Here is a 26,932-nt window from a genome sequence, read left to right as displayed (position 1 = left end):
TACTTCTAAATTACCATCCAAAAGTAGAAGGAATGTAATAAATCATCCTCTCAACTGAACAGGAAAGTTAGTACCCCCATCTTGGCTCTCCTCTTTCTGTGCACAGATCTGTGTGCTCTCTCCCTCACTTTCTGTATCCTTAGCTTCAGTACACACACACATACACATACACACACACACACACACACACACACACACACACACACACACACACCATGTGTGAGTGACTTGTGTCAGAAACATAGAAAGACAGAAACACTGATTTCTTTCCATAGTGCCAGAATTTATTGCATTACAACATATTCACAAGCTGCATAAATTTCACTGACATGCACTCACCAATTACTACTAATGTCACTTGATAGGCCATTGGCCAAACAGGTTCTTTTTGTTCCAAATTTAATTACACATATTGACTCATATTATGTGTTTTTTTTTTTTTTTTTTTTTTTTGGGTCCGGTCGTGGGGCCTGAACTCTGGGCCTGGGCGCTGTCCCTCAGCTCTTCAGCTCAAGGCTAGCGCTCTACCACTTGAGCCACAGCGCCACTTCCGGCTTTTTTCTTTTTGCTTATGTGGTGCTGAGGAATCGAACCCAGGGCCTCAAGCATGCAAGGCAAGCGCTCTACCACTGAGCCACCTTCCCAGCCCTCATATTATGTTTTATAAAATACACTAAGGTAATGCTTAGAGTTAAAGGCCCAAACAGAGAGAGCTGATAGAGATGGAAGGAAAAAGATCTCTGTAGGAGCTAGGAACTTGCACAAACTCCAAGTGCAGTTATTCAAGGCACAGAGCTGTCAAAAGCATGTCTGGGTATCAGGCTATTTCCAGTGTCACTTTGAAGTGGGCAGTGTCAAACCCATTGCTTTATAAAATGAAGGTGATCAAGGCTATGAGTGACCTAAATGTGCGGTTCTGTGCATGAAGTAACCCAGAGCAGACCTAGCAAGTTCTTCTCAAACTATTTTCCACAAACTTCTCTGCTTTCTACACCCAAACCTACAAGGTCTACAATTCACCTGCATATTGTCCTCCTCTTGTTTAACCTGGAGACTCCTCTTATTCAAAGGCAATGCTGATTGTGATGTTTCTTTCTCACAGAAACCCTTCAGATCCTTATCTCAGGCAATCAGGGCCCATCTCCACCTGCTTAAGACTTGGGGTGTGTATGTGTGTGATACCACGGTTTAAACTCAGGGCCTCACACTTGGTAGGCTGTGGCTTCAACGCGTGGGAGCCTTATTTCTTACTAGTTCAGTTTCTCAAACTTTTCTGCCAGGGCTGACCTCAAATCCTACCCATCTGCTTTCAGCCTTCTGAAAAGATGGCAGCCCTGAAGTACTAGCTAACCCCCTCTCCTCCTCCTCTCTGTCACTCGGGCACTTCCTCCGCTTGCCCAAACCTTCCAGGTTGGCCTACATGTACTCTTAACATTTTTAATTGTAAAGATGCTGTACAGAGGGGTTACAGTTGCATGAGCAAGGTAATGAGCACAGTTCATAGCAGCTCTGCCCCTGGGTCTATGACCCTCGACCTTCCGCTTCAGCCACCATCACTCCTGGGTCTGTGACGCTCCGTATCCTCGGCCCACACTCGCCGCGGTACCCAAATCTGAATCCGCCTTTCCTCGCGCTCTTCCCTCCCTCCTCTCCTTCTCGGTCTCCCGTCCCTTCCACTCCCCACTCTCGACCCACGAGACTCCAGTACCTCGCAGACCTGAGGAATGTAGTTGTCCTTAAAGTAGTTCCTGAGCCTGGGGGTGGCAGTGCGTAGCGAAGCCATGGCCAGAGGCCGGACTGAGCATCTGCACTTTGCCTCTGGACAGCAGTCGCGCGGCCTCGAGAAGACCGCCCGCTTCCGGGCGTTGCCTGGCAACCGCGTGTGTTTGGGGGCGGGGAAAGAGACTACCTGCACGGCATTCCGCTGTGAGGGGCGGGGCCGTGGGCGGGGCGAGCCTCCTGAGCTTCCCGCTACGTCCCGGTCCCCGCTGTTCCCCATTCTCCGCCGCTCCCCGGTCATCGCCGCGCCCAGGACCCCGCCGACCCCCGACCCTCGCCGCGCCCTGCCTGGCAGCAGCATGGGTGGCGCCCGGGACGCGGGCTGGGTGGCGGCGGGCCTGGTCCTCGGCGCCGGCGCCTGCTACTGCTTCTACAGGCTGACGCGGGGCCCGCGGCGAGGCGGCCGGGGCCGTGGGCTGCGCCCCTCGCGGTCTGCAGGTGAGGCGGGGCGGGGTGGCGGCCTCCCGGCAGGTGGACGGGGCAGGTGGACGGGGACGGGCACCGAGGCCAGCCAGGGCTTCTGCTCGCAGTGAAATGAGCGGCCGCGCTTGGGGAAGGGAGGGAGGCCGGCTGGAGAGAGCGATCGACCCCGGACCTGTGTGAATGTGGGGTCCAGAGCCCCCGACCGGCACCACTCCTGGGATGAAAAAGATCGCCCCAAACTCCTTGGCCCAGCATCTCTCAAGCGTGTGGTATGTGTGTGTGTGTGTGTGTGTGTGTGTGTGTGTGTGTGTGTGTGTGTGTGTCTGTGTGTGTGTGTGTGTGTCTGTGTCTGTGTGTGTGTGTCTGTGTCTGTGTGTCTGTGTGTCTGTGTGTGTCTGTGTCTGTGTCTGTGTGTGTGTTTGTGTGGTGTTGGAAACTGGAACCATTGTCTACAGGAGACACACCCCTCACGGCAGACAAGTCCAATAGATCTGACCAAATGATTGGCACATTCACAATTCTGACATTTTGCTGAACGTTCTGAAGGATGTTTCAGGTCATGGAAGCTTAGAAAAATAAGTAAAAATGAAATCAGCCAACCAGAAACCTGCCTTCCGCAAAGGTAGAGAAATGTAGAGAATCAAACAATTCTATTACGGGACAGGCATTAAGCCATTTTGCCTACAGCATCACAGGCAATGGGTGTCTAAAACAAAATTCTCACCTCTCTGTGTAGCCTAAATGGTAAAGTGGCTTTAATAAGAGGACTTGACAATACATTATGTTATAGATTGCTGGCCTCACTGCCTATTGGGGCATTTATGTTAGTTAATTGCCTTTATCTAGAGGAAAGATAATACAGCTCTATGATAAGTAAAGTACATAGTTAAACCATGGAAGCAGGTACCTAGGCTAAGATCCCACAGATATGAGGCTGGGTCTTTATCTTTACACTTGAGAGATGGCTTCCAAGCACTTGAGAAAGACATTTAGTTTCAGAACGTAAAACTAAGTTTTACTTTAAAAAAATTACATTTACAGGCAATGTCCTTGGTTGGATGAGACTGACTAGGAGAGCTGTGCTGACCCACACTGAAGGTTCATTCTGGGCCAGGACCTGTGATACTCTCTTAACAGCCTCTTCTCAGCCTTTCCTAAGGCTGTCATAGTGTCATCAATCCCATTCATATGAATAGAAAAAGATCTCCACTAAGCAGCCTTTCAAAGCCACAATGAAAGCAAGTAGGGTATGAAGCAAAAACTAGACTCCAAACAAAAAAACTACATAGCACTATCTCTAATGACTTCAATATTTTTATTATTATCCTACACTAGTAGTCTATAGTCAATATTTTTATTACTTTATTATCCTACACTAATAGTCTGTGGGGGTAGCTACTATTTGTAGATAATACAGTATATTATGAAAATTCATCCCTACCTCCTATTGTTATCCATCCTACTATATTAAAATAGCTATAGAAAAGCATAGTATCATACGTAAACTCTCCTCTTTATTAAATATTTCAAATTTCTGAGTTGATAAGAAAAATTCCTTAGTTTTGTCACAAAACTTAGGGTATGTAAATAAATAAGCAGATACCTTCTGCTCTAAGCTATTTACTAAATTGTTTTGGTAAAGAGTGCTGTCCAATTTAATGTATCCGAATTTAGCATGAGTTCAGTCAACGTGTGCCAATCTAAGCTGAAAACATGCTGATTTTATAACCGACCTTGGTTTTAGGGATTTTTAGGGAGGGCAGCAGTGTTGGTTGGTTTGTGTGTGCCTTTGTACTATTGCTTGCTCCACCTTATTCAGTTAAACTTCAGTTCTGAAGGAAGTTTTGCTCTTAGATTGGTGAAAGCATTAAGGATTTATTACTGAGTCAGGCAGTATATGACTACACTGTGAGCTGAACTTTAGTTCACATGTACTTTTTTTTTTAACCTTCTGGATTAAAGGCTATTTTAAATTTCAGTTTAAATAGAAAACCTACCCTGACTTTATGAACTACCTTGAAATAATCCTGTCGCCTATTTTGGCGTCTCAATTCTTTTGAAATTAACTGCTTAGAATCTCTCTTATTCTACCTAAATCAACTGCTTTGCTGTCCTTCCTGCTTTAGGAGATCAGTCTATCCCATAAAAATCCTGGAATTTTGAACCCTTCAAGTGGCTACATAAAGAGTTCCTAACGTAAGTGAATGTGACACTCATTTCCCTTAGAGGTGTATCATCCATCTATGTACACCTTCTTCATGTTCGTATGAGATGAGGAATTACTTCTCTCATTTTGAATCATACCACAGATCCTCTTCTTCAGTGATGTGTTGGTTAGTGATTAATAATTGGTTTCAGGAATAGGGGCGGGGGACTGGACACTATAAAACAAAACAATGCCGTGACCCCTACTGGCAGCATTTGCTGGTTTTCACTTTGGAAACACTCCCTTGGTGTCTGAGATGTAGCTACCAACCAGATACCACTGGATGCTGTCTTGGAGGAAGTTGAGTGGTGCTGCTGCTCAAGGACTACTTCATTTCCTTGTCTGGCTTTCCATCAAATAGCATCCATCTGATGCTATTGACTAATGGGAAGTCAAAGTAACAGGAAGTTTCTCTGGCAACACTTTCTTGCTTAGTTTTTAAAGTGCTGTTGTATATGCTCTTTTACTTACTATTTCACATGTACATAAGAAGGCTTAATTTCAAGGATGATTTTTGTCAATATGTGTACACACAAACACATAAATCAAGAGTTGCACAGTTTTAGGTCTTCAAATTTTAATCCTTATTCATTTAGCTTGCTCTTTCCAGCCTCTTGAGTCTGTATTAAAATCAACCTGTATATCAGTCACTCAATTATTGTAGTTCTCTCAGATACAAACAATTGAAGTCACGGTGATATTTGCTGTAGTTTCCCTAGGTTCCCAGGAGGGGAACAACAACAACAACAACAACAAAAAGTAGGAATATGGCACCAGCCCTCAATTTTAGGCAAGGTTTTCTTAACATTTGAAAAGGATCCCAGAGGCCTGTGGGTTAGAAAATTCATAGGATTCTCAGTAATGCAATGAATTTGGGCTCTTTTATTATTATTATTATTGTAAAAATACCGTACAGAGGGGTTACAATTACATGGGCAAGGTAATGAGTATATTTCTTTTTTTTTAATTTTTTTTTTTTTGTCAGTCGTGGGGCCTGAACTCGGGGCCTGGGCGCTATCCCTCAGCTTTTCAGCTCAAGGCTAGTGCTCTACCACTTGAGCCACAGCACCACTTCCGGCTTTTTTCTTTTTGTTTATGTGGTGCTGAGGAATCAAACCCAGGGCCTCATGCATGCAAGGCAAGCACTCTACCACTGAGCCACCTCCCCAGCCCAATTTATTTTTTTTTATTGTGAACATACTGTACAGAGGGGCCACAATTACATGGGCAAGATAATGAGTACATTTCTTATCAAGCATTGTTGCCTCCTCCTTTGTTTCCTCTTCCCATCTCCCACCCACCCCCTGAATTTGGGTTCTATCCCTCATGAAATACCTTCTGCCTCTTCTGTCATGTTCTGAAGGGGCTTACAGGTACCTGCAGGACATCAGCAGGGTGAAATGTAGAGCAGTACAACTATCCCTTAGACTTTCTTTCTCAGGACATGTTTCTAAACTGCAGAAAGGTTTGCTGTTCTCAAAAATGGCTTATGCTTCATAGTTTATATAAAGAAGTGATTGTGCTAGTCCAGACAATGCAGAGTTTGGTATCTTTGTGATTCAAACACATGGTAGTGGCAGATAAAAGATACTATGAGATAAGAACCAAAAAACCAATCATTAGACAAAAGACAACTGACTTACATACAATCTAAGTATTTTGAAGACCTCACGATATTACAGGAATATCCAAAGTTGATGATGCTGTCTCTCATATCAGTTTGTTGATCGGGCCTCCTCCAGACTCTGGACATTTGAACCACTTCTTTTTCCTCTGGCCTTAACATGTACTCTGCCAGTATCCTATTTCTTTTGGCTTTTATCTTCTAAGGCACCTCATATTTTACCCATTTCTCTTACTTTATTACTAGTGTGCAAGTTTCAGGAGGCTTCAATTTGTCTGTAGTTGTACAAAGGAGTTTTCACTCAACAAAGCTGTTTATGAATACAATGCATTTTGATGTGTTTCATCCCTTTCAACATTCTTGAGATGTCATTTTTTTCTCATTCTGTTATCTTCACTTGATGACATTATCTTAGAATTACCTAAAAGAATTAAATAAGACTGGCCTGTATCTGCTTATACATCCTCTCCCTTCTGTCCTTTTATGATGGAAAAATTGTCCTAAGTTCTTATCCAAGGATGCCTCTCAGCATCCCATGCTGAGTACTTGTACCATTCCTGTGAGGCAGGAGAGAAGGTTTCTGTGCTTCCAATGAGTATTTATCATGTGCCCCCATGTGTCGTACCACAGATAGGTGAGCTGTCTATCTCTCCTTTGAAATTTCTGTCTTGGGTATCATCCATTTGACCTTTCCTCTGCTTGGAACAGTGTTATTGCAAGGCAGTACAGATAACCATCATCACTTCAGACAAGCTTTCTATAAACATTTTAATTATAACAGGCTTCTTCATTAGTCTGCTAGAGGTGCTTAACAAAGTACTACCTAAAGAATGTCTAGACAAGCAAAAGGAATTATCTCACATTCCTGAAGGCCAGAATTGTGAGAACTAGGAACTAGCAGTGCGCTTTCTTCTGAGATTTCTTTCCTCTGTCTTTCGTTTGTGTTTTTCTCCAAAATCCATTCCCTACCACCTTTGTAGGCAGGGAGGGGTACTAGATTAGAACTCAGGGCCTTGTCCTTGCTAGATAAGTATTCTGTCACTTGATGCATAACCTAGGCTTTTCACTTTCACTTATTTTTCACACATAGTCTTTTCAAGCAAGGAGGTACGTAGAACCATGATTCTCCTACCTCTGTGTGCCTCATGGGTCGTGTATCAGCCCTTCTGGCATCAAACTTCAGCTCCTTTTAAGAACATCAATCACATTGGCTTAAGGTCCATACTAGGAACCTTATTTTTAACTTCTTTAAAGATGCTGTTACTAGTTTTCCCTCATTAATTTCTTAAAGATGTTATCTCCAAATAGAGTTAAATTCTAATATACTGGGAATTAGAATTTCCTTTTATAAATTGAGGGACAGTGGCACAATTAAGTCTTAAATGCCTTCCTTCCAGGATATTATTATCCTTGCCTAATTTTCTTAGCATGTATCACTATGTATCTTATTTCTCTGTTTAGGTTTCTGTCTCTCCTCTTAGAAATAGCACCTATGAATGGAAAGCCTTAATCTACCAGTTTCCTCATGTTTAAAACTATGCCCAGCACAAATTAGAATACCAGAGAAGGTTCACAGACTAGCTGAAAAGGTAGAGAGGAGTGAAGTTCCGAATACAGAAAAATGTTCTTGCAATCCGTCAGGTTTTGTTCTCAGTTTGCACTTTTGTTTCTCCCTTTTATGTTTAATATTTTTATTTTACTCTTTAAATACCATTGGTCATTACAATTCACTCCTCTTTGTGAAAGTCATTTCCAGTTATGTGTCCTACACCGATTTCTGATTTCTTTTGTCATTTGTCTCGTCTCAGATGATGAATCTTTTGAGATGTTTTTCTTCTTTTTTTCTCTTTTGCTCTCTTCCTCTTCCTCTGTCCCTCCCTCTCCATCCCCCATTCTCTTCCTCTTACCCACCCCATCTCACTTATTCTCTTCCCAGAGTTTGGATTCCACGCCTTGGCATTATCCCTGAGCCCTTTTGCTCAAAGCTAGTGCTCTTCCACTTGAGTCACAGCTCCACTTTCCTGCTGTTTCTGTAGTTAGAGATGAAAGTCTCAGGGGCTTCCTTGCCTGTGCTGGCTTTGAACCGCAGTCCTGAGATCACATTCTCCTATGTAGCTAGAATTACAGGCCTGAGCCACCTCTGCCAGGCTCAGATACTCTTTTAATAAATTACTTTGGCATGTCACAGCACTATGCATTCCTACCTGTTGTTCTCTCTCTCTGCTCTGTGTCTTCTTCATACATAGCTCCATCTCTTCTGTAACAGAATGGTGTCAATCACCATTTACTTTGCTCCTAGGTATATTAATAATCAATAGGTTACCAGGCTTGAATACAATATCTTTTTGTATTTACTGTTACTGGGCTTTGAACTCAGAGCTTTACTCGGTTTGCCGTTCTTGCTTAGCTGATGCTTTACTAATTGGACTACACTTCGAGGGAGATGAAATCTCAAAGACTTCTTGCCCAGGCTGGCTTTGAACTGGGATCCTCAATATGCCAGCCTCCTGAATAACTATGATTAATCGCCAATTTGAGGTTAGGTTGAATCTCTTAGCAAGATCTTGTCTCCACAAACAAGCAAATGAAAAAGAAAGGATGAAGAGGAGAAAAGGGAAAAGAAGAAGGAAATGAAAGTAGTAGGAAAGGGGGAGAAGGAAGAGCAGGAGGAAGAAGGAAGAAGAGGAAAACAAGAACAGTCCATAGAACTGTCTCATAGGACATAAGCCACAATTTTCCACAGCCCAATTGTGGAAATGCTATTCCATGACTTTTGCCACATTTTTTATTGAACATGCTCAAATAGATATGCATTTACATATATATATATATATATACATACACACACACAAACACACACACACACACATACACACACACATACAAGAGAACATATTAGCAATAGCACCTAATTCCACTTGCTCAATCAGTCTATAAACAAACCATATAATTATCAAAACAAGATAAAAACGTATTCTAGGCGATTTTAATTACTGCATTGTAGAAGATAATGTTTAAGCAATATGGACCAGTGAGTTATCCTTCCATTCTGAGGTGGAGATATAAAAACGTAATAAGCTAGTAGTCACAGAAGACTGGCATTTGCCTTTTCCCAAAGAAACCTTGGTGTTCTGATAATTGGTTCTCACACTGGTATACTGTTTGTACTGTTTGGGTGGAGCTGCCTGGGTCAGGCACCTCTTCTTAGAATCCAGCATCCTTGGCTTGAATAGCTACTTCATAGATGTGTGTGGCCAAGAGCCACACATGACACTCTTTTCATCTCTCTTTCACCAGTTTTTTGAGGATCCCGAAACACTGGACAAAAGTGTTTCCTCATATCTTGCCCATGTAATTGTAACTCCTCTGTACGGTATTTTTACAATAATAAAAAACCGTATTATCTTAGATCTAAAAAAAAAGTGTTTCCTCAATTTTCAGAAGTTTTGAATCCCTTGTCCTGAGCAATGAAGGTGATGTGCCAAGTTAGTATGGTGGCCTGGGGGACGGGCACTTATGAACAGTGGTAAGTTATTATTAGCAAAATGATCTCCCTTCCCACAGCTTAGCACACTCCTTCCCCTCTCCACAGCTTAGCACGCTCCCTTTCTAGGCAAAACTAGGCACATTTAGTAAAGGCAATAAATAATCAGCCTCCAACCCCATTCTACCTTGGGATGGCACTTCAATGGGTCAGCTACCACCATATAAGGCAACAGGAGCCCCTTAGAGTGACCTTCAGGTCTGGACAGCTGTAGGGCCCCTTATCTACTACTTGGGCAGCAGCCATAAATCCTAGTCCACCATGATGAAGCCCCTGGCCCTCACATCCACATCAGGGTTTGCACCTCCTAGCCCCTTCTAGCCACTCCTAAACCTCCTAGGTTATGTAGGTCACCTCAGACAACAGCCGGTGCTTCTCACTTCTCCCTTGTGAGAAGAGATCTTGCCAGACCCTTTCCTGGCAATAAACCTTTCTATGTTCTCTGTACCTGGATGTCTGCGTGGTTCTCTGGCAAAGTCTAATTAACCCTATCAGTTGTTGAATTGTTTCTTGTACATACTGTTTTTGTTTCCACACTAACTTTTTTATTTTTATCTCAGACTTCAAGGTCAGGGAAAGATCTTTCCATTTGCCATTTTGTAGTGGCTAAATCTAACCACACTTTCTGGGGACCTACTCTATGTAGAGAAGGACTGCTGACAGTGCCTTGTTCCAGTCTATGGTGTTTATTGATATAGATGATTTCTAGCACTTGTGTGTGGTTCATTGTAGCTAGTACTTCTGTAAATTACTATTACTATGGCCAGTAAAGTTTCTATTTAATTCCCACAACTTTATGTACTTGGTCCTTCTCTCATGAATTAAGGCCCACTTTTACTCTAAATTGTAGACAGAAACGTATTGCTTGTAAATAAATGGGAATGGACTCTTTCAGGAAACATTTTTGTCATTTTGATGTGTTTGGTCATTTGTTTCTTTTAGTTTGTATGTGACAGGACTCAATCCTCCTGGAAAAGTAGAAACTCACAGTACCCCATGTACAGTTTTGCCTTTTAGAGAAGTCCATTGCTAGATGATGTTATTATGTGTTATGTTCTCTTCTTCGGAGGTTTTCTTTCTGTCCTGGGGTTATTTCAAGCAAATGAGGACTGAATTTGAGTAACCTGTTTTATTCTTTGCTGTCCTTAGCTTCTTGATACTCTCAGGTCAGATGAATTCTACAAATAGACCATGGCAATATTGCATTCTTTTGGTTAGATATTTTATTAAAGGTTGCAGTAGTGCATTGGGCCAAAGTATATATTGGGCCATGAGAATACTGTCTCCACTTAGAATTGTGGTCCTTTTTTTTTGGTCCGGTCATGAGGCTTGAACTCTGGGCCTGGGCACTGTCCCTCAGCTCTTCAGCTCAAGGCTAGCACTCTACCACTTGAGCCCAGTGCCACTTCCGGCTTTTTTTTTTTTTTTTTTGGCTTATGTGGTGCTGAGGAATTGAACCCAGGGCCTCAGGTATGCAAGGCAAATGCTCTACCACTGAGCCACCTTCCCAGCCCCCTCCTTTTTTTTTTTTTTAATCCCATTCTGTATCTCAGGTCACATCATCCTACACGTAATGAGGGCATACTGACCTAAGCCTAGTTGTGGTAGTTAGAATGACCACATGAGGGCTACTTTGAACACGTTACCCTTTTCATTCAGTCCAGATGGTCAAACACAAGTGTGATAATGACATTTAGAACATATTCAGATTCATTATGAACATTTATCTACCTAACTGACCCAAAGATGTCCTTTAGGATTTCCTGGAAGTTTATTAATTTCTTCATCAAAGCAAGGGCGGAGCTGGTCATCTGTGGCTCAAGCCTATAATCCTATCTAGTTAGAGGGCTGACCAGCTGACAATAGCTGTTCCAGCCAGCCCAGGCAGGAAAAGCCAGGGAAATCTTATGTCCAATTTGCCACCAGAGAACCAGAAGTGTCACTGTGTCTCAGAGTGGAAGACTGCTGGCCTTGAGCAAAATTGCTCCTAGACAGAGGCCTGGCACTGAGATCAAGACCCATGACCTACCAAAAAAAAAAAAAAAAAGCAAGGGAGCCCAGAGAGAGAGATGTCGCTCAATAGATCTAGCCTTAAACACACTAATTACCAAACCCCAAATCTTGTCAACAGTAGAGTGACCAGCATGTAGGTCCTTCAGAAATGAATAAAAAGACACAAAGACAGAGGAATTTATTTTTACCTATCAACTTGCCCTGGAAAAGTGTTTTTTTTTTTCATGGTGAATTTCAGATTGCTTAGAGCTTTTCCTTAGAGGTGAAGAAAGATGAACTCTGGCAAAGATACAGTTATGCTTCTGCAAAATGGGCCTCTTTGTCTTGCTTACATTTAAAAAAGTAGGGCATAGTGTACATATGACCATATAAAATGAGGCTTATGGTAGAAATACCAGGTTCTGTTTGTAATAATTTCTTCTTCCCATTTTTTTTGTTTATTTCGTCTGGTTTATTCCCTGTAGTCACTTTTTGATTTTGGTACCCTTTGTCTTGTATATAAGTTTATCTGATTTGGGGAATCACAAACGGGGGCGGGGGGAGGAGTGGGGTGTAGGGGGGACAGGGAGTGAACCAATGCAACAGTGACAATGACTAGACACTATGTTAGAAATGAACTTTATAATTTGGGGGAGAAGTAAGTAGGGGTTGGAGGGAGTAGGTGAAAATGAGGGAGTAACACTGTTCAAAAAGAAATTGACTCACCTTATGATAGTGTAACCCCTCTGTACATGACCTTCATAATAAAATTTTAAAAATATACAGAAACTGCTGGGTGCTGGTGGCTCACGCCTGTAATCCTAGCTACTCAGGAGGCTGAGATCTGAGGATCGCGGTTCAAAGCTAGCCTAGGCAGGCAAGTCTATGAGACTCCTATCTCCAATTAACTACCAGAAAAACTGGAAGTAGCGTTGTGGCTCAAGTGGTAGAGTGCTCGCCTTGAGCTGAAGACCTATATATATGTATATAGAAACTAAATTTTTAAAAAGAGAGAGAAGAAAAGCAACATATGCAACCAAATCTCTAATAGTATTGTATTAAACCACCGATTGCATGCTGTCATAAGGATGAAACCCAAGGCCTGAAATGTGACTAAGTCCCTTACCAACCCCTTTCCAGATCTCAACCAAAGGTGCTTTTATAATCTACCAGAAAGGCAGGCCAGGAAGCTGACACTTAAAGATGAGCAATTGAAGCCAGGCATAAGTGGCATAGGTTTATACTCCTAGCTACTCAGGAGACTGAGATCTGACTAACATGGTTCAAAACCAGCTGGAGCAGAAAAATCACCTTGAGACACTTATTCAATTAATCACTCACAAACCAGAAGTGGAGCTGTGGCTCAAAGTAGTATAGTGCTAGCCTTCAGCAGAAGAGCTCAGGGATGGCACTAGACCCTGAGTTCAAGCCCCACAACCAACAAAAAAAAGTAAGATGAGCACATTGAGGACAAAGACTCATCACTGCAGCTCTCCTCAATCCTTCTCTGTCTTTCCAAGTCATACCAGCCATGGGATCTCAGAATGTCAGTTAACTGAAAAGAACCACTCCTGCTAGTCACATCAAGTCCAGCTGCAGTTAACTGACAAACTGCTTTCATGTTTAGATACTCTTCACTGTGATTATGATGCAGTGTCTGTACTAAGAGAAGAAAAGAGAGCACAGGAAGAAGAAGGGCTCTGGTGAGAGGATTTGGCTCAGTCTTTGTGGGTGCTGGAAATCTTTAGCTCTCCTATGTGGAGAAGATCCTTAGATAGAATACACTCTAGCAACAGGGATTGGCTGGGAGGGAGAGGCTTGGTCCTGTGTGGGTTCTGACTGGTTGTATTTCACAAATCCTAAGTAGAGACCTTACTAAAAATAGATTCTAGAGTCTAGTTTGGGGGATGTGGTTTTGATCCTGGGAGAGCCTAAGGGAGTACAGTTTTCCTAGTTTAGCTAGGATTCTTACTTAGAATACACCTTAGGGACTTGGTGTGGGGTCCTTGAACCTTGTAACCTCACAGGTGCCCACAAGCCACTGGCTCTGGCTGTCCTTGCCCATCCTGGTGGGTCTGTCCGTTAGGTGCACATTTCATCTGCCCAGCTGTGCACACCTCTATTCCTGGCAGGCTACTGCCTGCAGCATTTTTCTTTGTAAACCTCCTGTTAACTGCTGCCTTAACCTCCCTACCATCCTATACCTGCGCCCTGGAAATTTGCCTCTTGGCATCTCTTTGCTTTCTACCCCAACAATTTGCTGCTTACGTTTTTTCATACTTGTTCCCATGCATCCTAAGCTTTTTGGCAAACTAGTCCTAGAAGGTTCCTTGGAGTTCTCTATCCTCCCTGGATCCAAATTGTATAGGAAACAGAATCCTCTCAATTGTTTCTCCAGCCTCTATCTGTAGGCCACTGCTGCCCCCAGCTAAATTGGAGTTGGTACCCCTTTCCTACAATGGTCCCTTGGCTGAGATACTGGGCACCTCTACCCAACACCCCCACTCCTTGCAGCCCCAGTTTCCACTTCTCATTAACAAAGTGGCTAAGAGCCTCTCTGTTCTAAAATTGGCTGTAGTCTCCTGCCCCACAAATCCTGCTTATGGCATGCATGCCTCGCAGATCTGCCTGAGTAGTAAAGGCATGCTGACTTATGGAGGCGACAGGGGACATGGATGAGGACCAGTTTGTTTGGACTGCCTGCCTCCCTGCCTGGGAGATTCTTCTGCTGCCCATGGTGGATGAGGTGGTATCAACTTGGTATTTACAACCTACAACAAAACTTAATGGAGACTTTCTCTTGACAACAGATATACATTGACAATTTTGGCAGAGTGTAAGCTTTAACTATCTGAAAACTGGGAACAGTGCTTTTTTTAAAATTTTTATTTTCTGGAAGTAGATTTACAATAGAGTTGTTACTCAACAGAGCAATTTATGAATACAGTGCCTCTTGATCAATGGTAATCCTTTTATATTCTCACCCAGACCTTTCTACCAACCCCTTCCCTTGGCTTTTCTTAATTTTTAGGGTATGTATTGATTTTTTTGTCAATAAACAAAGCAATTTACATCTAAATTGCAGGTACAGGGTACTTTCATTGTAAGTGCAGGATGTAGGGATTTGAATTACACAATAGGAAAATATAAGCATTTTTGAACTTGAAATCTGAATGTGGAAATGATGTTGGGATCAAAGCCAGGGACTTACCAATGCAAGGTCTCTACTACAACCTGCAACCTAAGCTGGAGCTCTTTTTTCCCATCCCTTATTTAAATTGCTCTATCATACATAGTATTGCTTTGTATCTGGAAGACAGGAATGCTGAAAGAGAAATTCAAACTAATTTGAATTAGGAAGAAACCAAGGATACAGAATTCCTGGGTAAGGTTGCTCTTGTTTGATACTTAAGTATACTGTTGGAATGCTTTTTAGCCTATTAGGTAACACCCGATACTCAGTTCTGTTCTGTTATATAGCATTCTCCCTCCCTCTCCCACCCACCTTCTCTCTCTTTAACTACTGTGAATTGATACCAAGTTACATGTTCTGCATTAAGTTATGAATTAACAAATAAATTGATTTATGAATTAACGAATTCACTCAATCTACCAACTCTCTGAGGACTTTCCATGTATGGGCACTTAGCTAAGAAGTGAAGGAGTGGACTGATTTGTAAAGTATAGTTACAGTTTCACACCACCTGTTCGATTGAAAATCAAAATCAATTGTTTACATCTCATTTTTAATGCCTTGTGTGCCCCCTGGTACCTTAAGCGTTTTGTAGTTTTTCTCTGAGCCTTCCCCATGTCCCCATAATCCCACTTCTGACGAGCTTTCTCTGGCCAGCTGCCCTATGACTGGCACTCCCACTCCTGCAAATTTACCCACAAACCAGCCTACACTAATGCCACCAGCACAACCATATTCATTGCAGCATTATTTACCATAGCTAAGGTATGGAATCAATCCAGACGCCCCTCAGTAGATAAAGTGATCAAGAAAATGGAATTCTAGGCTTCCATCAGAAAGAATGCCATTACCCCATTTGTAAGGAAATGGAAAGACTTGGAAAAAATTATATTAAGCGAGGTAAACCAGACCCAAAGAAACATAGGCTGCATATTTTCCCTCATTTGTAATAACTAGAATATGTCTATAAGCCTACAAGTTAATTCAGTAGGTTGTAAAAGTCAATTCATTATACTTGGACATGATTAAAACAACACTCTAAGCATTTGCCCACTGAGAACAAAGGAAGATATTCTTGGGAGAGGATCACCAAGGCTCAATAGCTACGTGCTTATGATCATATAAAATGATGCTTATTGAAATAAACTCCAAGAAATGGAAACAAGATTTTTTTTACAATACTGTTTGCAGTTCTTTCCTTTTACTTTCTTTTTTCTACTTTGGTTTATTTCTGGTTGTCACTGTTTCTTTATTTCTGTGCCCTTTTTTGTATATAAGTTTATATGATTTGGGAAAGGAAAGGGGAATCACAGATATGGTGGGACAAAGGGTGAACCAATTCAATAGTGATACTAGACAGTATGTTGGAAATGAACTTTACAACTTCAGGGGAAGGAGGTGGGGGAAAATGAGGGAAAGGGTAGCACTATTTTTTTTAATTTTAATTTTAATTTTTTGTGAACATACTGTACAGAGGGGTTACAATTACATGGGCAAGATAATGAGTACATTTCTTATCAAGCATTGCAGCCTCCTCCTTTGTTTACCCTTCACATCCCTTCCCAGCCTCCCCCCACCCCCCCACCCAATCCCCTCCCCCCCCCTCCACCAAAGTTGTAAAGTTCGTTTTCGACATGACAACTTGTACTTCTCATTGTTGCAACGGGTCCACCTGTATCCTTAAACAACTTGTTTTTAAGGGTAGCACTATTGTAAAAGATATGTACTTATTGCCTTACTTATGTAACTGTAACCCCTCTGTACATAATAAAATTTTAATTAAAATAGTTAAAAATATTGATTGAGAACATTTTTTTAAAAACTGTATGTTTTTCCTGCCATTAATAGTTACTACCAAGAACAGAAATTAAAAGTGGAAGAAATAGTGAGTTTCTTTTCCATTGGCTTCAAGCTAGTAAAAGAAGACAAAGTCAGCATAGATGAATTTCAGTCTCTGGTGCTCCCCAAACTCTACGTTTATTCTTTTGCACCAGAGACTAAATTTCATAAACTCTTTTAACCCTCTTTTCAAGTATATGTCCAGGGACCAATTTCTTCCAGTCTTTAATTGTGGATATCATTATAATCTTCTCTCCCACTTCATCTTTGAAACACAGTGAAGAGAAGTCTTTTTTTCCCTTTTTTTTTCCCCACAATCTGGCAATGTTTGATACTTTATTCCCAGCATGGGGATGTATGAGGGAAGGAACAACATACACCTATGGAAAAGGTTGCATAAATTTCAGATCATACCAAGTGACCATGTTGTGAGAATTCTGTTTTAGAATGAGTCAGTAAAAGAGCTAGACAGCAGGTAGAAGGGGGCCAATGAAAATGAGGCAATGGTTGTGGATAAATAGTAAACTGAATACAATTTAATTTCTATTCAAATGGAATAACTTGGCCTCTTTGGTATGAAAAGTCCATCCAATGAGAAGGAATGTTTGTATTATTTGTGAGAGACTCAAGGCAAGTCAGTGTGAGTTTGATGATGATGATGATGATGATGATGATGATGATGATGATGATGATGGTGATGATGATGATGATGATGATGATGATGGCAGTACTAGTGCTTGAACCCAAGGCCACAAACTAGCTGGACAGACACTATAGCTCTGAACCACATTTCTAGCCCTGGTTTTCACTTGTTATTTTAAGATATCTCACTTCCTTCCTGTGTGTGTACCTGGACCTTGATCTTCCTATCTTAGGCTTCATAGTTGCTGGGATGACGGGAATGTGTCACCACATCCACCTTTCCTCCATTGAGATGCAATCTTTTTATTTTCCAGGCTTTCCTAGAACTATGATCCTCCTAGTCTTAGCCTCTCACATAAGGATAACAGGAGTGTGCCACTGCTTCTAGCTGTTTGCCCAGAAGTGATCTCAGGAACTTTTCTGCCCAGGCCAGCTTCAAACCATGATCCTCCCAAGTAGCTAGGAGTATAGGGCACTCACCAGTCCTCAGCTTCCTATTGCGTTATTGAACTACTTTTAACTTTTATCCTACACATGTCAGTCTTTCTCATTTTGATATTCTAGCTCCTCTCATGAAAAGTGTTTCTGAGGTATTCATGGTAATGATGTTACATTCAAGAGAAAAATTTTTGACTCAATTTTGTTGCCATGGGTTGCTAAGTATGGGAGCGGTTGAGTTAAAAATTGGAACTCAGCCGGGCGCTGGTGGCTCACGCCTGTAATCCTAGCTACTCAGGAGGCTGAGATCTGAGGATTGCGGTTCAAAGCCAGCCCGGGCAGGAAAGACCGTGAGACTCCTATCTCCAATAAACCACTAGAAAACCGGAAGTGGCGCTGTAGCTCAAGTGGTAGAACGCTTGCCTTGAGCTGAAGAGCTAAGGGACAGTGCCCAGGCCCAGAGTTCAAGCCCCATGACCAACAAAAAAAAAAAAAAAAAAAAAAAATTGCAACTCACTCTGCCTCCCACACATCCTAGCAGTTTATCCTTAAGAAATGTTTTTTGTGTTGTTTTGTTTGTCGGTCATGGGGCTTGAACTCTGGCCCTGGGTGCTGTCCCTCAGCTCTTCAGCTCAAGGCTAGCACTCTACCACTTGAGCTACAGTGCCACTGATGGTTTATTGGAGATAAGAGTTTCACGGAGTTTCCTGCCAGGGCTGGCTTTGAACCATGATCTTCAGATCTCAGCCCCCTGAGTAGCTAGGATTACAGGCATGAGCCACCAGCACCCAGCTATTTTTTTTCTTAGGTTATGTGAGAACCATATTCCATGTAAACCAATGGGATAGCAGATGTGTCTTATAAGGGAAAGGAGGGTAGGCATTAGAATTGAGCATACTGCATGAAGAAACATTTGGGGCTGAGTACTAGTGGCTCATGCCTATCATCCTAGCTGCTCAGAAGGCGGAGATCTGAAGACTGGGGTTCAAGCCCAGCCAGGCAATTAAACCTAAGAAATGCTTATGTCCAGTTAGCAAAAATCAGAAGTGATGATATGATGAATGGGGTTTGAATGAAAAAGCTTACGGATAGTGCCCAGGTCCCAAGGTCAAGCCTCAGTACCAAAAAAAAAAAAACCAGGATAAAATAAATATTGGACAAATCTATGGTGCTGGATTAACTGTGCTGTCTCCTTGTTCAGCCAGGGTATGGTGCTGTGCACTCCCTTCTCCAGCCCTCAGCCCCGCTGCTCAAGATTGCACTGAACTGCCCTGGAGCTCTTATCTGGGGATATTGTCCACTGCCCCTTGTTCTACTCAGTGGATCTGGGTAAGTAAAGTCCCTCCAGGAACTAGAAAAATGGAAGGAAGCATGCCCCAAAGTTGGTAACAGGTTTTACTGGGATGAAAGAAGTTCACTTTTCCAGATGCCTGACCCACACATCATTATTTGGAAGGTATGAATAAGAGGGAAGGCGGGAAGCAGCGCTCCTTAGTCTGGCCTTTCAACTTGGATCAGGGCCAGCCTAACTGATCCTTTGAGATGAACCAGCTTTGATTTCTCCTATGCTGGAACGACAACTTGGAAGTTGGCTGTCAAGTCTGGAATAGCATTGATAAAGGTTCATTGGACATAGAAATACATAGAGATTATGGTTGTCCACAAGGCATAAAGACAACCACCTTGATCATACCTAAATAGGACCTTCCCTGTCCAGAAAGAGATAAAAAGTGACCCTCACACCTTCTCAAGTAGTCAGAGACTATTGAGTTACCAAAACTGGAAGGAAAAAAAAAGAGCACATTTTTTTCCTACTCTCTTCTTGGGACCTAATTCTGTTGTCATGACATTGTAAATGTTGTAGATGTTCACACTTGGAAAATTATTCTTAGATTTAATGATATATTATGAAAGTATAATCTATGGTCCTGATTTTGTTTATCCTACCCTATTTTCAACAATACCTAGAAAACAATAATCAGTATTATGTAACCATCACATCATACAAGAGACAGGCATAAGGTGACAAAAAGAGGAAAAACATTAAAGAGGAACCAGAACCAGGGAAAGAGAAGCCTGGGAAGTAAGGAAGTGAATCTATTTCTTTTCTTCGTCCTCTCTGCTGGTTTTACATCTGCCATTTGTTTGTTCTTCAGCTTTTTATAATGCAGGCAAAACATTGCATCCTACCTGCTCTGTGCTGGTACAGGTGGGCTTGTGGCCAGTGGTTCGTGTGTGCTCCCTCCTGTTTTCCATGCACAGTGTGTGTAGCAGCCGTGGCTGCATGGGCCATAGCTGGACATACTTGTTCTAATCCAGTTTGACTGATCCCAGGCCCTTTACTTGATTCAGAATAACATCTATGGTTTGAGAATGTTTTTCTGGAGTGGAAAGCTCCTGGCAGCAGTGGTTCTGAAAGCAGCTGTTCTTGCCTGATGTCCAGATCTGATGCAGACTCCCAGAATCAGTTCCATTCCTGCCTCCCCAGCTATCATTTAAGGAAAGTAAGTCCTGGGGCTTGATTCATTTTATGTTTATTGCTGATCATTATTCCTAGTGGTTTTGTACTGTTGAGCACATAGTGTTTTATTATTTCAAAACTATTCTTTCTGGGCTGGGAAGATGGTTCAGTGGTAGAGTGCTTGCCTTGCATGCATGAGGCCCTGGGCTTGATTCCTCAGCACCACATAAGCAAAAAAGAAAAAAGCCAGAAGTGGTGCTGTGGCTCAAGTGGTAGAGTGCTAGCCTGTAGCTGAAGAGCTGAGGGACAGCGCCCAGGCCCAGAGTTCAGGCCCCACAACCAGACCCCCCCCCCAAAAAAAAGAACAAAAAACTTATTCTTTCCTACTTTTTCCTACTTTCTTCAAGGTAGAAATAAAGGCATTAGGAAAAAGATAGAGTTGTCATCAGATCTTTAACTCAAATGAAAATCTTAACAGTCTCTAAGCTCAAACACTGGTTTGTAACCATTTATAGATGAACATTTATCCTCCCACACTCCTAAAATTCTAAAGAAAATCCTGGGCTGTACTGATACTTAATCCTCTCATGAGTTTGCTTTTGAAATTATTACTTCCTCAAGATAATGAAATGTCATAAAATAATTAGAAGTGGTAACATGTCTCAATATGTCCTTTTATTGAACACTTCTAACAATGGTACAAATGTAGCAGGGTTTTGGTTCTTTCTTCTTTGCTTCCTCCTTGATTCACTTATTCATTTAGGAATATCTACTAAATTCCTCTTATGTAGCTGTCCTGTAGTAGCCATATTCACATAAGAGTAGGAAAGAAGACTAGATGAATAGAAGAGAGGGAGAAAGAAAATTCTGAAGGAAGGCAAGAGAGAGAGAGAGAGAGAGAGAGAGAGAGAGAGAGAGAGAGAGAGAGAGAGAGAGAAATGAAGGGAGGAAGGGAGGGAGGGAATGAAGGAGGGAAGGGAAGGAAAGGAAGGAGCCAAAGGAAGAAAGAAGGAAAACAAACTAAGTTAGATGGTATTAAATACTTTAAAAAAAGTGAATTGATATATATACATAATTATATATATTAATGTACAGTATCAGTGTAAGATGTATGTCTATATAGAATTGAGATATATATTTATATTTAATAACAAAAGCTTCCTGTGAGGAAGTGGTAATGAGTGTAGAGCATAGGCAATGAAGGAGAAAGTTCTGGACTCTCCAGTGGCCAGTGCAGAGCCCCTGGGCTGGTGTGCCTGGCAGCCAGGTCCCTTTGGCTGGGGTAGAGTAACCATGAGTGATGGTCAGCAAAGGAAGCAGCAGTCATGAGCAGGGCCTAGGGGGCATGGAAGCCCTGCAGGGGCATTGCAGGGGGTTCTTGTAAAGTAAAGATAGGGGTCCTGTAGGCTAGTCAGAATAACAGCAGCCCTGAGTGCCTTGTGTCATTGCTGTGATCTCGCCACCAAGTCAGCCTCTCCTCACTATTTTCTTGCAGTTTCCCCTGCCCAGACTGGAATCGAGCAGACGTCACTCTGCCTTCCCTTGCTTTCTTCTCACCCCAAAGATAAGCATGGCCTGTCTCATTGATGTTTTAAGGCATGTGCTTCTAAGTACTAAAGAGTAAAATCTGTCAGTATCAGAACCAACAATCTGAAGAGATCTTGATATATTTGCACAAAATCTATTTCTAGTTTATATAGTAGGACAGATGCCAAGTGGTTTGCTATTGTGCCTTGGTGCTTGGCTAGGTGCAAATCAAAACCATCAGGCTGAAGCCTAGAGAACACACATTGAGGTCTCTAACATTCTGCAACAAAGTGACTGTACTCTGCAACACAGGGAACAGTGGATGTTTATGTCAAGAAATGGCCCCTACTGCATGACTCAACACACAGGGAGTACCTAGATCCGGCAGTTTATGGACACAGAGGTCATAGGCTAACTGTTATCTGGGCTAGGTGGAAGGGCATGGGGAGCACCTGTCTAATGGGTGTGAAGCTTCTGTTTAGGATGAGGAGAAGGACTGGACAAGGAGGGTGTTATGGTTCCACACTATTGTAAATAAATGAATCCACTGAACTGTATACTTAAAGTGGTTCATTTTCTTAGTGCATTTTCCCACAATAAAAACATCTCCACAATAAAAGCATCTTCACACAATGGAGATGAGCTCAGGCTAAGAGGACAGGTGGGAAGAGGGGAGGACAGCAGGGATATGATACTATAAGAGAGGGTAGTTCAATCCCTGGCAAAAAAAAGACCAAAAAAAGAAAGTCCCTAGGCTGATATTTCTTTGTGGCTAATACCAATGAAGATGTTTTTACTTTGTCATACACTTTTGTGGTTATACTTCATATCCAATCATCTTAACTGTTCATTTGGTATATTGGCATCTTGATGTTGTTATTGTAAAACTGGAAAAAATAACCTTGAGCTAACTGTGCACTGGTAGCTTATGCCTATAATCAGAGCTACTTAGAAGGCTAAGATCTGAGGGTCCTAGGTAAAGGCCAAGCTGGGCAAGGAAAGTTGTTGAGACTCTTACTTCTTTTTTTTTAATAAGTTTTTTTGTGAAAATGCTGTACAAAAGGGTTACAGTTACATGAGCAAGGTAACGAGTACATTTCTTATCAAGCATTGTTACCTCCTCCTTCTTTTTTTGGGGGGGGTGGTGGTTCCAGTCATGGGGTCTGAACTCTGGGCCTGGGTGCTGTCCCTCAGCTCTTCAGCTCAAGGCTAGCACTCTACCACTTGAGCCACAGCACCACTTCTGGCTTTTTTTGTGTGTTTATGTGGTGCTGAGGAATCGAACCCAGGGCCTCAATCCTCCTTTGTTTTTTGAGACATGTTTCTAATTAAAGATTAAAAAACTGGAAGCAGAGCAGTGGCTCAAGTGGTGGTACACACAGCCTTGAGTGAAAAAGTTCAGGGAAAGTGCCCAGGCCTTGAGTGCAAGCCCCAGTACTGGCATGAACACACACACATGCACACACACACACATACACACACACACACACACACACACATACACACACACATAACACATACATATGCATATAGTAATCGTTCGCTATAACTGCCAGAAAAAGAATTAAGGGCTGAGCCACCAGCACCCAACTACCCTCACTATTTTGAAAAACAATTTCAACAGGGTTTATTAAGCTATTTTCATCTACACCGAAAAAGCAATTCAACCATAATTCCTATTATTCAACCCTGCTCCTCCTCACTAATGCCTCCTTCCCAATGGAGCATCTTCTGTTATCCAGGCACTTTCAGTGTATATTAATTGTATAAAGGGAGTATGCCATGGTATCAGATCAATGGGCTCTGTGCTCATTGGGAAAACACATGATCAGTCAGCGGATGCAGTGGCTTTGGGCACAGACAAAGAATTTGGGAGACAGAGCAAGAAGGAGACGAGGTCTCTATTGCTCCAAGGCTAGAAACAAAGTTCTAGCACTGAGAGCCACTGAAAGACCAAGACAGAAAAGTGAGTAATGATTATACTAATTGGGTTGATTTCATTACTCCAGACATACATGAATATTTAAGCCTCATATTATATAAATTTGTGGAGTTATGATTTGTCAATTAACAATATTAATTAAAGCATTTTATATTGAGCAACTGAAGGGACAATGACATGGGAAGAGATAACAGACTCAGAGTCCTCACCTCCAATAGCAAGAGAAAAGAGTGAGTAATGTTACCAGGACAGAGTTCTCCTCTAAGTTACCCTGTCCTACACCCTCCCCACTTCTAGACTGGTTCAGATGTCTTGTGGTATCTGAGCACTTCGCTGACCCTCTCCTCTTCCTCTTCTGAGTCTTACTTATACCTCCCAACTTGGTGCCATGGGGTGTGAGATTACTCTGCTTAAATAACCCGGCATCTGGAGATGCTGGCCCTGCAGTGTGGACCTGGGAAGACCCTCTCTCTTTGTGTCATGGGGCCCTTCTTTTTTTTTTTTCTTTTTATCAAGCCAGACTGAACAAATGTCCAAATAGTCTTCATCTCGTTTACACAAAATGGCCCTCTCAAATGATTCACTGTGGTCTTTGTTTTCTTTCCCAGTGGTCACAATACTTGAGCTAAAGTCAACTTGACTTTTGAGGCTACTCCCTCCAGGCAACCTGGATACCAGTCTCTTTCACCTCCTGGATGTGGATGCAATTGCCATAGCCATCGTTGGGTTTCCAGTGAACATCTCCATGCCAAAACCTTGGCAAATAAACATGGCTACCAGGAGAATGGCAACCAGGTAAAATACATCATCTGTTCTTATGTCATTAGTGTACATATTTTCCCTCTTCTAGAATCACCATATTCTGCTATGGAGGACACATGAACTACATTTATTTATCTTGATAGAAAAACTTTGTTTGAATGATGTCTATATATAGAGCATAAATTTATTCCAAGTATAACTTCTGTTACTTAAGAACATCAGATAATTAAACTCTGAGGAATGGAGTCCTCCCTCCCTTTCTTACCTTAGGAACAGGAGTTCACCTAGCATGGTGAAGTTTGTGATGTGAAGTATATGGCTTACCATACTCCTAGAGAGACGGTTTCCTCAAGATTAGATAGGACATGGTAGACTTCCCATTGTGGGAGTCAAATATCTCTCCAGATCCATTTTTTTCTCCACAGGGAGGCCTAGGTCCGTTCATTAAATCTTGAGTATGTGATTCATCATCCAAATTCCACAGTATTCTCTTCAAAGACTTTGTTTTTGTTATAAGACGTGGATATTTGATCCAAACACCACAAGCTATAATCGTGTCCTGGCAGTTTAACTGTCCAGCACATTTCTCAGGAGAAATTTAAGGCTCCACATCTTTGTTAAATTCAGTGATCACTAGAAATCCCTACACAGCCTATGGCATGCTTGTCCCAGGAAGACACAGGCATGTGTTTGGTTCAAAGATCTCATAAAACAAAACCTTGCTTTTAAACAACAAAATGATTTTTCCCATTTACTGTGTTCTTTTTGCTTTAAATCATGACTCAGGTAGGAAAGCATATATTTGGAGACTAAGTTTTGGGTAGGAATCACAGCTCTTATCTTCAATACAATAAACACTAGTGAGATTTTTTGTTTTTTTGTTTTTGTTTTGTTGGTCATGGGGCTTGAACTCTGGGCCTGGGCTCTGTTCCTCAGCTCTTCAGCTCAAGGCTAGCTCTCTACTACTTGAGCCATAGCACCACTTCTGGTTTTCTGGTGGTTTATTGGCGATAAGAGTTTCATGTAGTTTCCTGCCCGGGCTGACTTTGAACCATGATCCTCAGATCTCAGCCTCCTGAGTAGCTAGGATTACAGGGGTGAGCCACTGGCACCTAGCAACACTAGTGTTTTTTCTCCCCTATAAAATGTGCTATCATCTTTATCTGGAGCTCATACTAAATAAATTCTTGTATGAGAAACACTAATAAAGAGACAGCTAATACTGATGAGGATGTATCTTAAGTGGCCAGTCATGCTTTTCTCTAAAGATTAACCTATAACTTCTGTATTTTTTTCCTCATGGAAAAGGAGCTCATTGTCATTGGACTGTGCAGTTCCATTGGATCTCTTCCAGACCTTTTCAATTTCTTGCTACTTGTATCAAAGCCTGGGTGAGGACAGAACCTAAGGGAAGATTCAAGTATGTATACAATATGCCTCTTTGGCCCAGTGGTTTTGGGTAATGATTAAATGTAAATCTCTTGATTCCATTCTGAATTCAAACAAAAATGCTCTGCCTGCAGATCCAAGCTCCAGTACGCTGTGATTTGGAGAAAGGCATGATTGTTTGAAGTGAATCACAAGGAACTGAACAGATAGGAACTGCCTGCTGTTGATGGAGATGGACTCTTCTTGTCCTTTCCTTAAATTATGTTTAGAACTCAGGACCTTGCACTTGCTGTGCTTAATAGGTTCACCATCTGCTGCTTGAGCTCCTCCTTCCCTCTGAATGCTGGCAATATTGGTAAAAAGCACTTCTGTGCTGCTTCTCCTGGAATGAAGGTCTCAGTTCTCTTAATAGCTAGGACTACAGCCAAGGCTAGTGGCTCCATTATACTCTTCAACTAACTCACAGTCAAGCATCAGTAGTCATGTTGAAAATGAAGAACACAAACTCAGAATACATGTGATCATCTCCCAGGAGTAATAATTTATAAAATATGGTGAGAAACTAAAGGAATGGTATTAGAAACAATGTCCAATGTGGAAAAGAAAAAGAAGTACATAAATATTTTCAAGACGGGAGCAGAGGGACACTTGTCTCCAGGCAGATTCAGGCTGCATAGCATGTCTTCAAAGAGAATAGCATGGTGATGGATTCTTCCTTCAGGAAGAAAGGAAATTCAGGGATTGAATCACACAGGACAACCCCTGGCAGGTCACCTGACAGGTCCTTCCTTCTGAAACTCTATCCCTTTATACACCTCTCTGTCTCCCATTGCCCCCTCTTTCTTTTAACCTCCCCACCCATCTCCCAGACAGGCAACCACAGATAAGGGGAGATGAGCTAATAGGATTTCCTTGAAGCATAGCTAAACACAGAGCACAACTCACTGTCTTATAGTTTTTTCCAGGCTGTCAGTGCTGTTCTCCACTCACAGGAGGATGCACTTTCTTTGGGGTTCTCTTAAAGAGACCGGAAACAGCAGCACAAATTTTGGAAACAAATTGAGAATATTCTCGTTGAGCCCATTCCAGATCCTGCCTCTTTCATTTGTTGGGATGGATGCAGGACTGGGGGGAGAAGGGGCACTGCCCTCCATCTCTGCCTCTGTATCCA

At 42.1% G+C, this 26,932-nt stretch overlaps 2 protein-coding genes across 6 annotated transcripts in view; one reads left to right on the top strand and one right to left on the bottom strand.

Annotated features, from left to right (window-relative positions):
• Positions 1–1,829, bottom strand: part of Fbxl13 (F-box and leucine rich repeat protein 13) — a 153,687-nt gene extending 151,858 nt beyond the window's left edge. For 4 of the 5 annotated variants that reach the window (XM_069996314.1, XM_069996317.1, XM_069996316.1 and 1 more), the window contains exon 1: positions 1,709–1,829. In XM_069996314.1, coding sequence (XP_069852415.1) covers positions 1,709–1,783 — 75 coding nt within the window. In that variant the 5' untranslated portion in view covers positions 1,784–1,829. The remainder of the gene's footprint in view (positions 1–1,708) is intronic. The other variant, XM_069996315.1, reaches the window with a different exon arrangement.
• LOC138810190 (uncharacterized) lies at positions 1,782–26,149 on the top strand. The gene is made up of 6 exons (XM_069997361.1): positions 1,782–2,217; positions 18,882–19,009; positions 20,033–20,184; positions 24,219–24,405; positions 25,681–25,792; positions 25,896–26,149. Exons 1-3 carry the CDS (start codon positions 1,782–1,784, stop codon positions 20,114–20,116), a joined length of 648 nt encoding a protein of 215 aa, XP_069853462.1. The 3' UTR covers positions 20,117–20,184; positions 24,219–24,405; positions 25,681–25,792; positions 25,896–26,149.
• The last annotated feature ends 783 nt before the right edge of the window (positions 26,150–26,932 follow it).

This window comes from Dipodomys merriami, unplaced genomic scaffold (assembly GCF_024711535.1).
Source record: "Dipodomys merriami isolate MVZ:Mamm:240054 unplaced genomic scaffold, mDipMer1.0.p SCAF_5, whole genome shotgun sequence".
Lineage (NCBI taxonomy): Eukaryota > Metazoa > Chordata > Mammalia > Rodentia > Heteromyidae > Dipodomys > Dipodomys merriami.
This window is presented reverse-complemented; position numbering and strand designations above follow the sequence as displayed.

What these genes read in the sequence shown, in the direction of transcription:
- LOC138810190 (XM_069997361.1), top strand. Translation starts at nt 1,782, where the DNA reads ATGGCCAGAGGCCGGACTGAGCATCTGCACTTTGCCTCTGGACAGCAG. An exon ending in GCGCCCCTCGCGGTCTGCAG is followed by an intron (nt 2,218 to 18,881) that starts GTGAGGCGGGGC and finishes CTCCTTGTTCAG; the next exon opens with CCAGGGTATGGTGCTGTGCA. An exon ending in GTTCTACTCAGTGGATCTGG is followed by an intron (nt 19,010 to 20,032) that starts GTAAGTAAAGTC and finishes TACTTGATTCAG; the next exon opens with AATAACATCTATGGTTTGAG.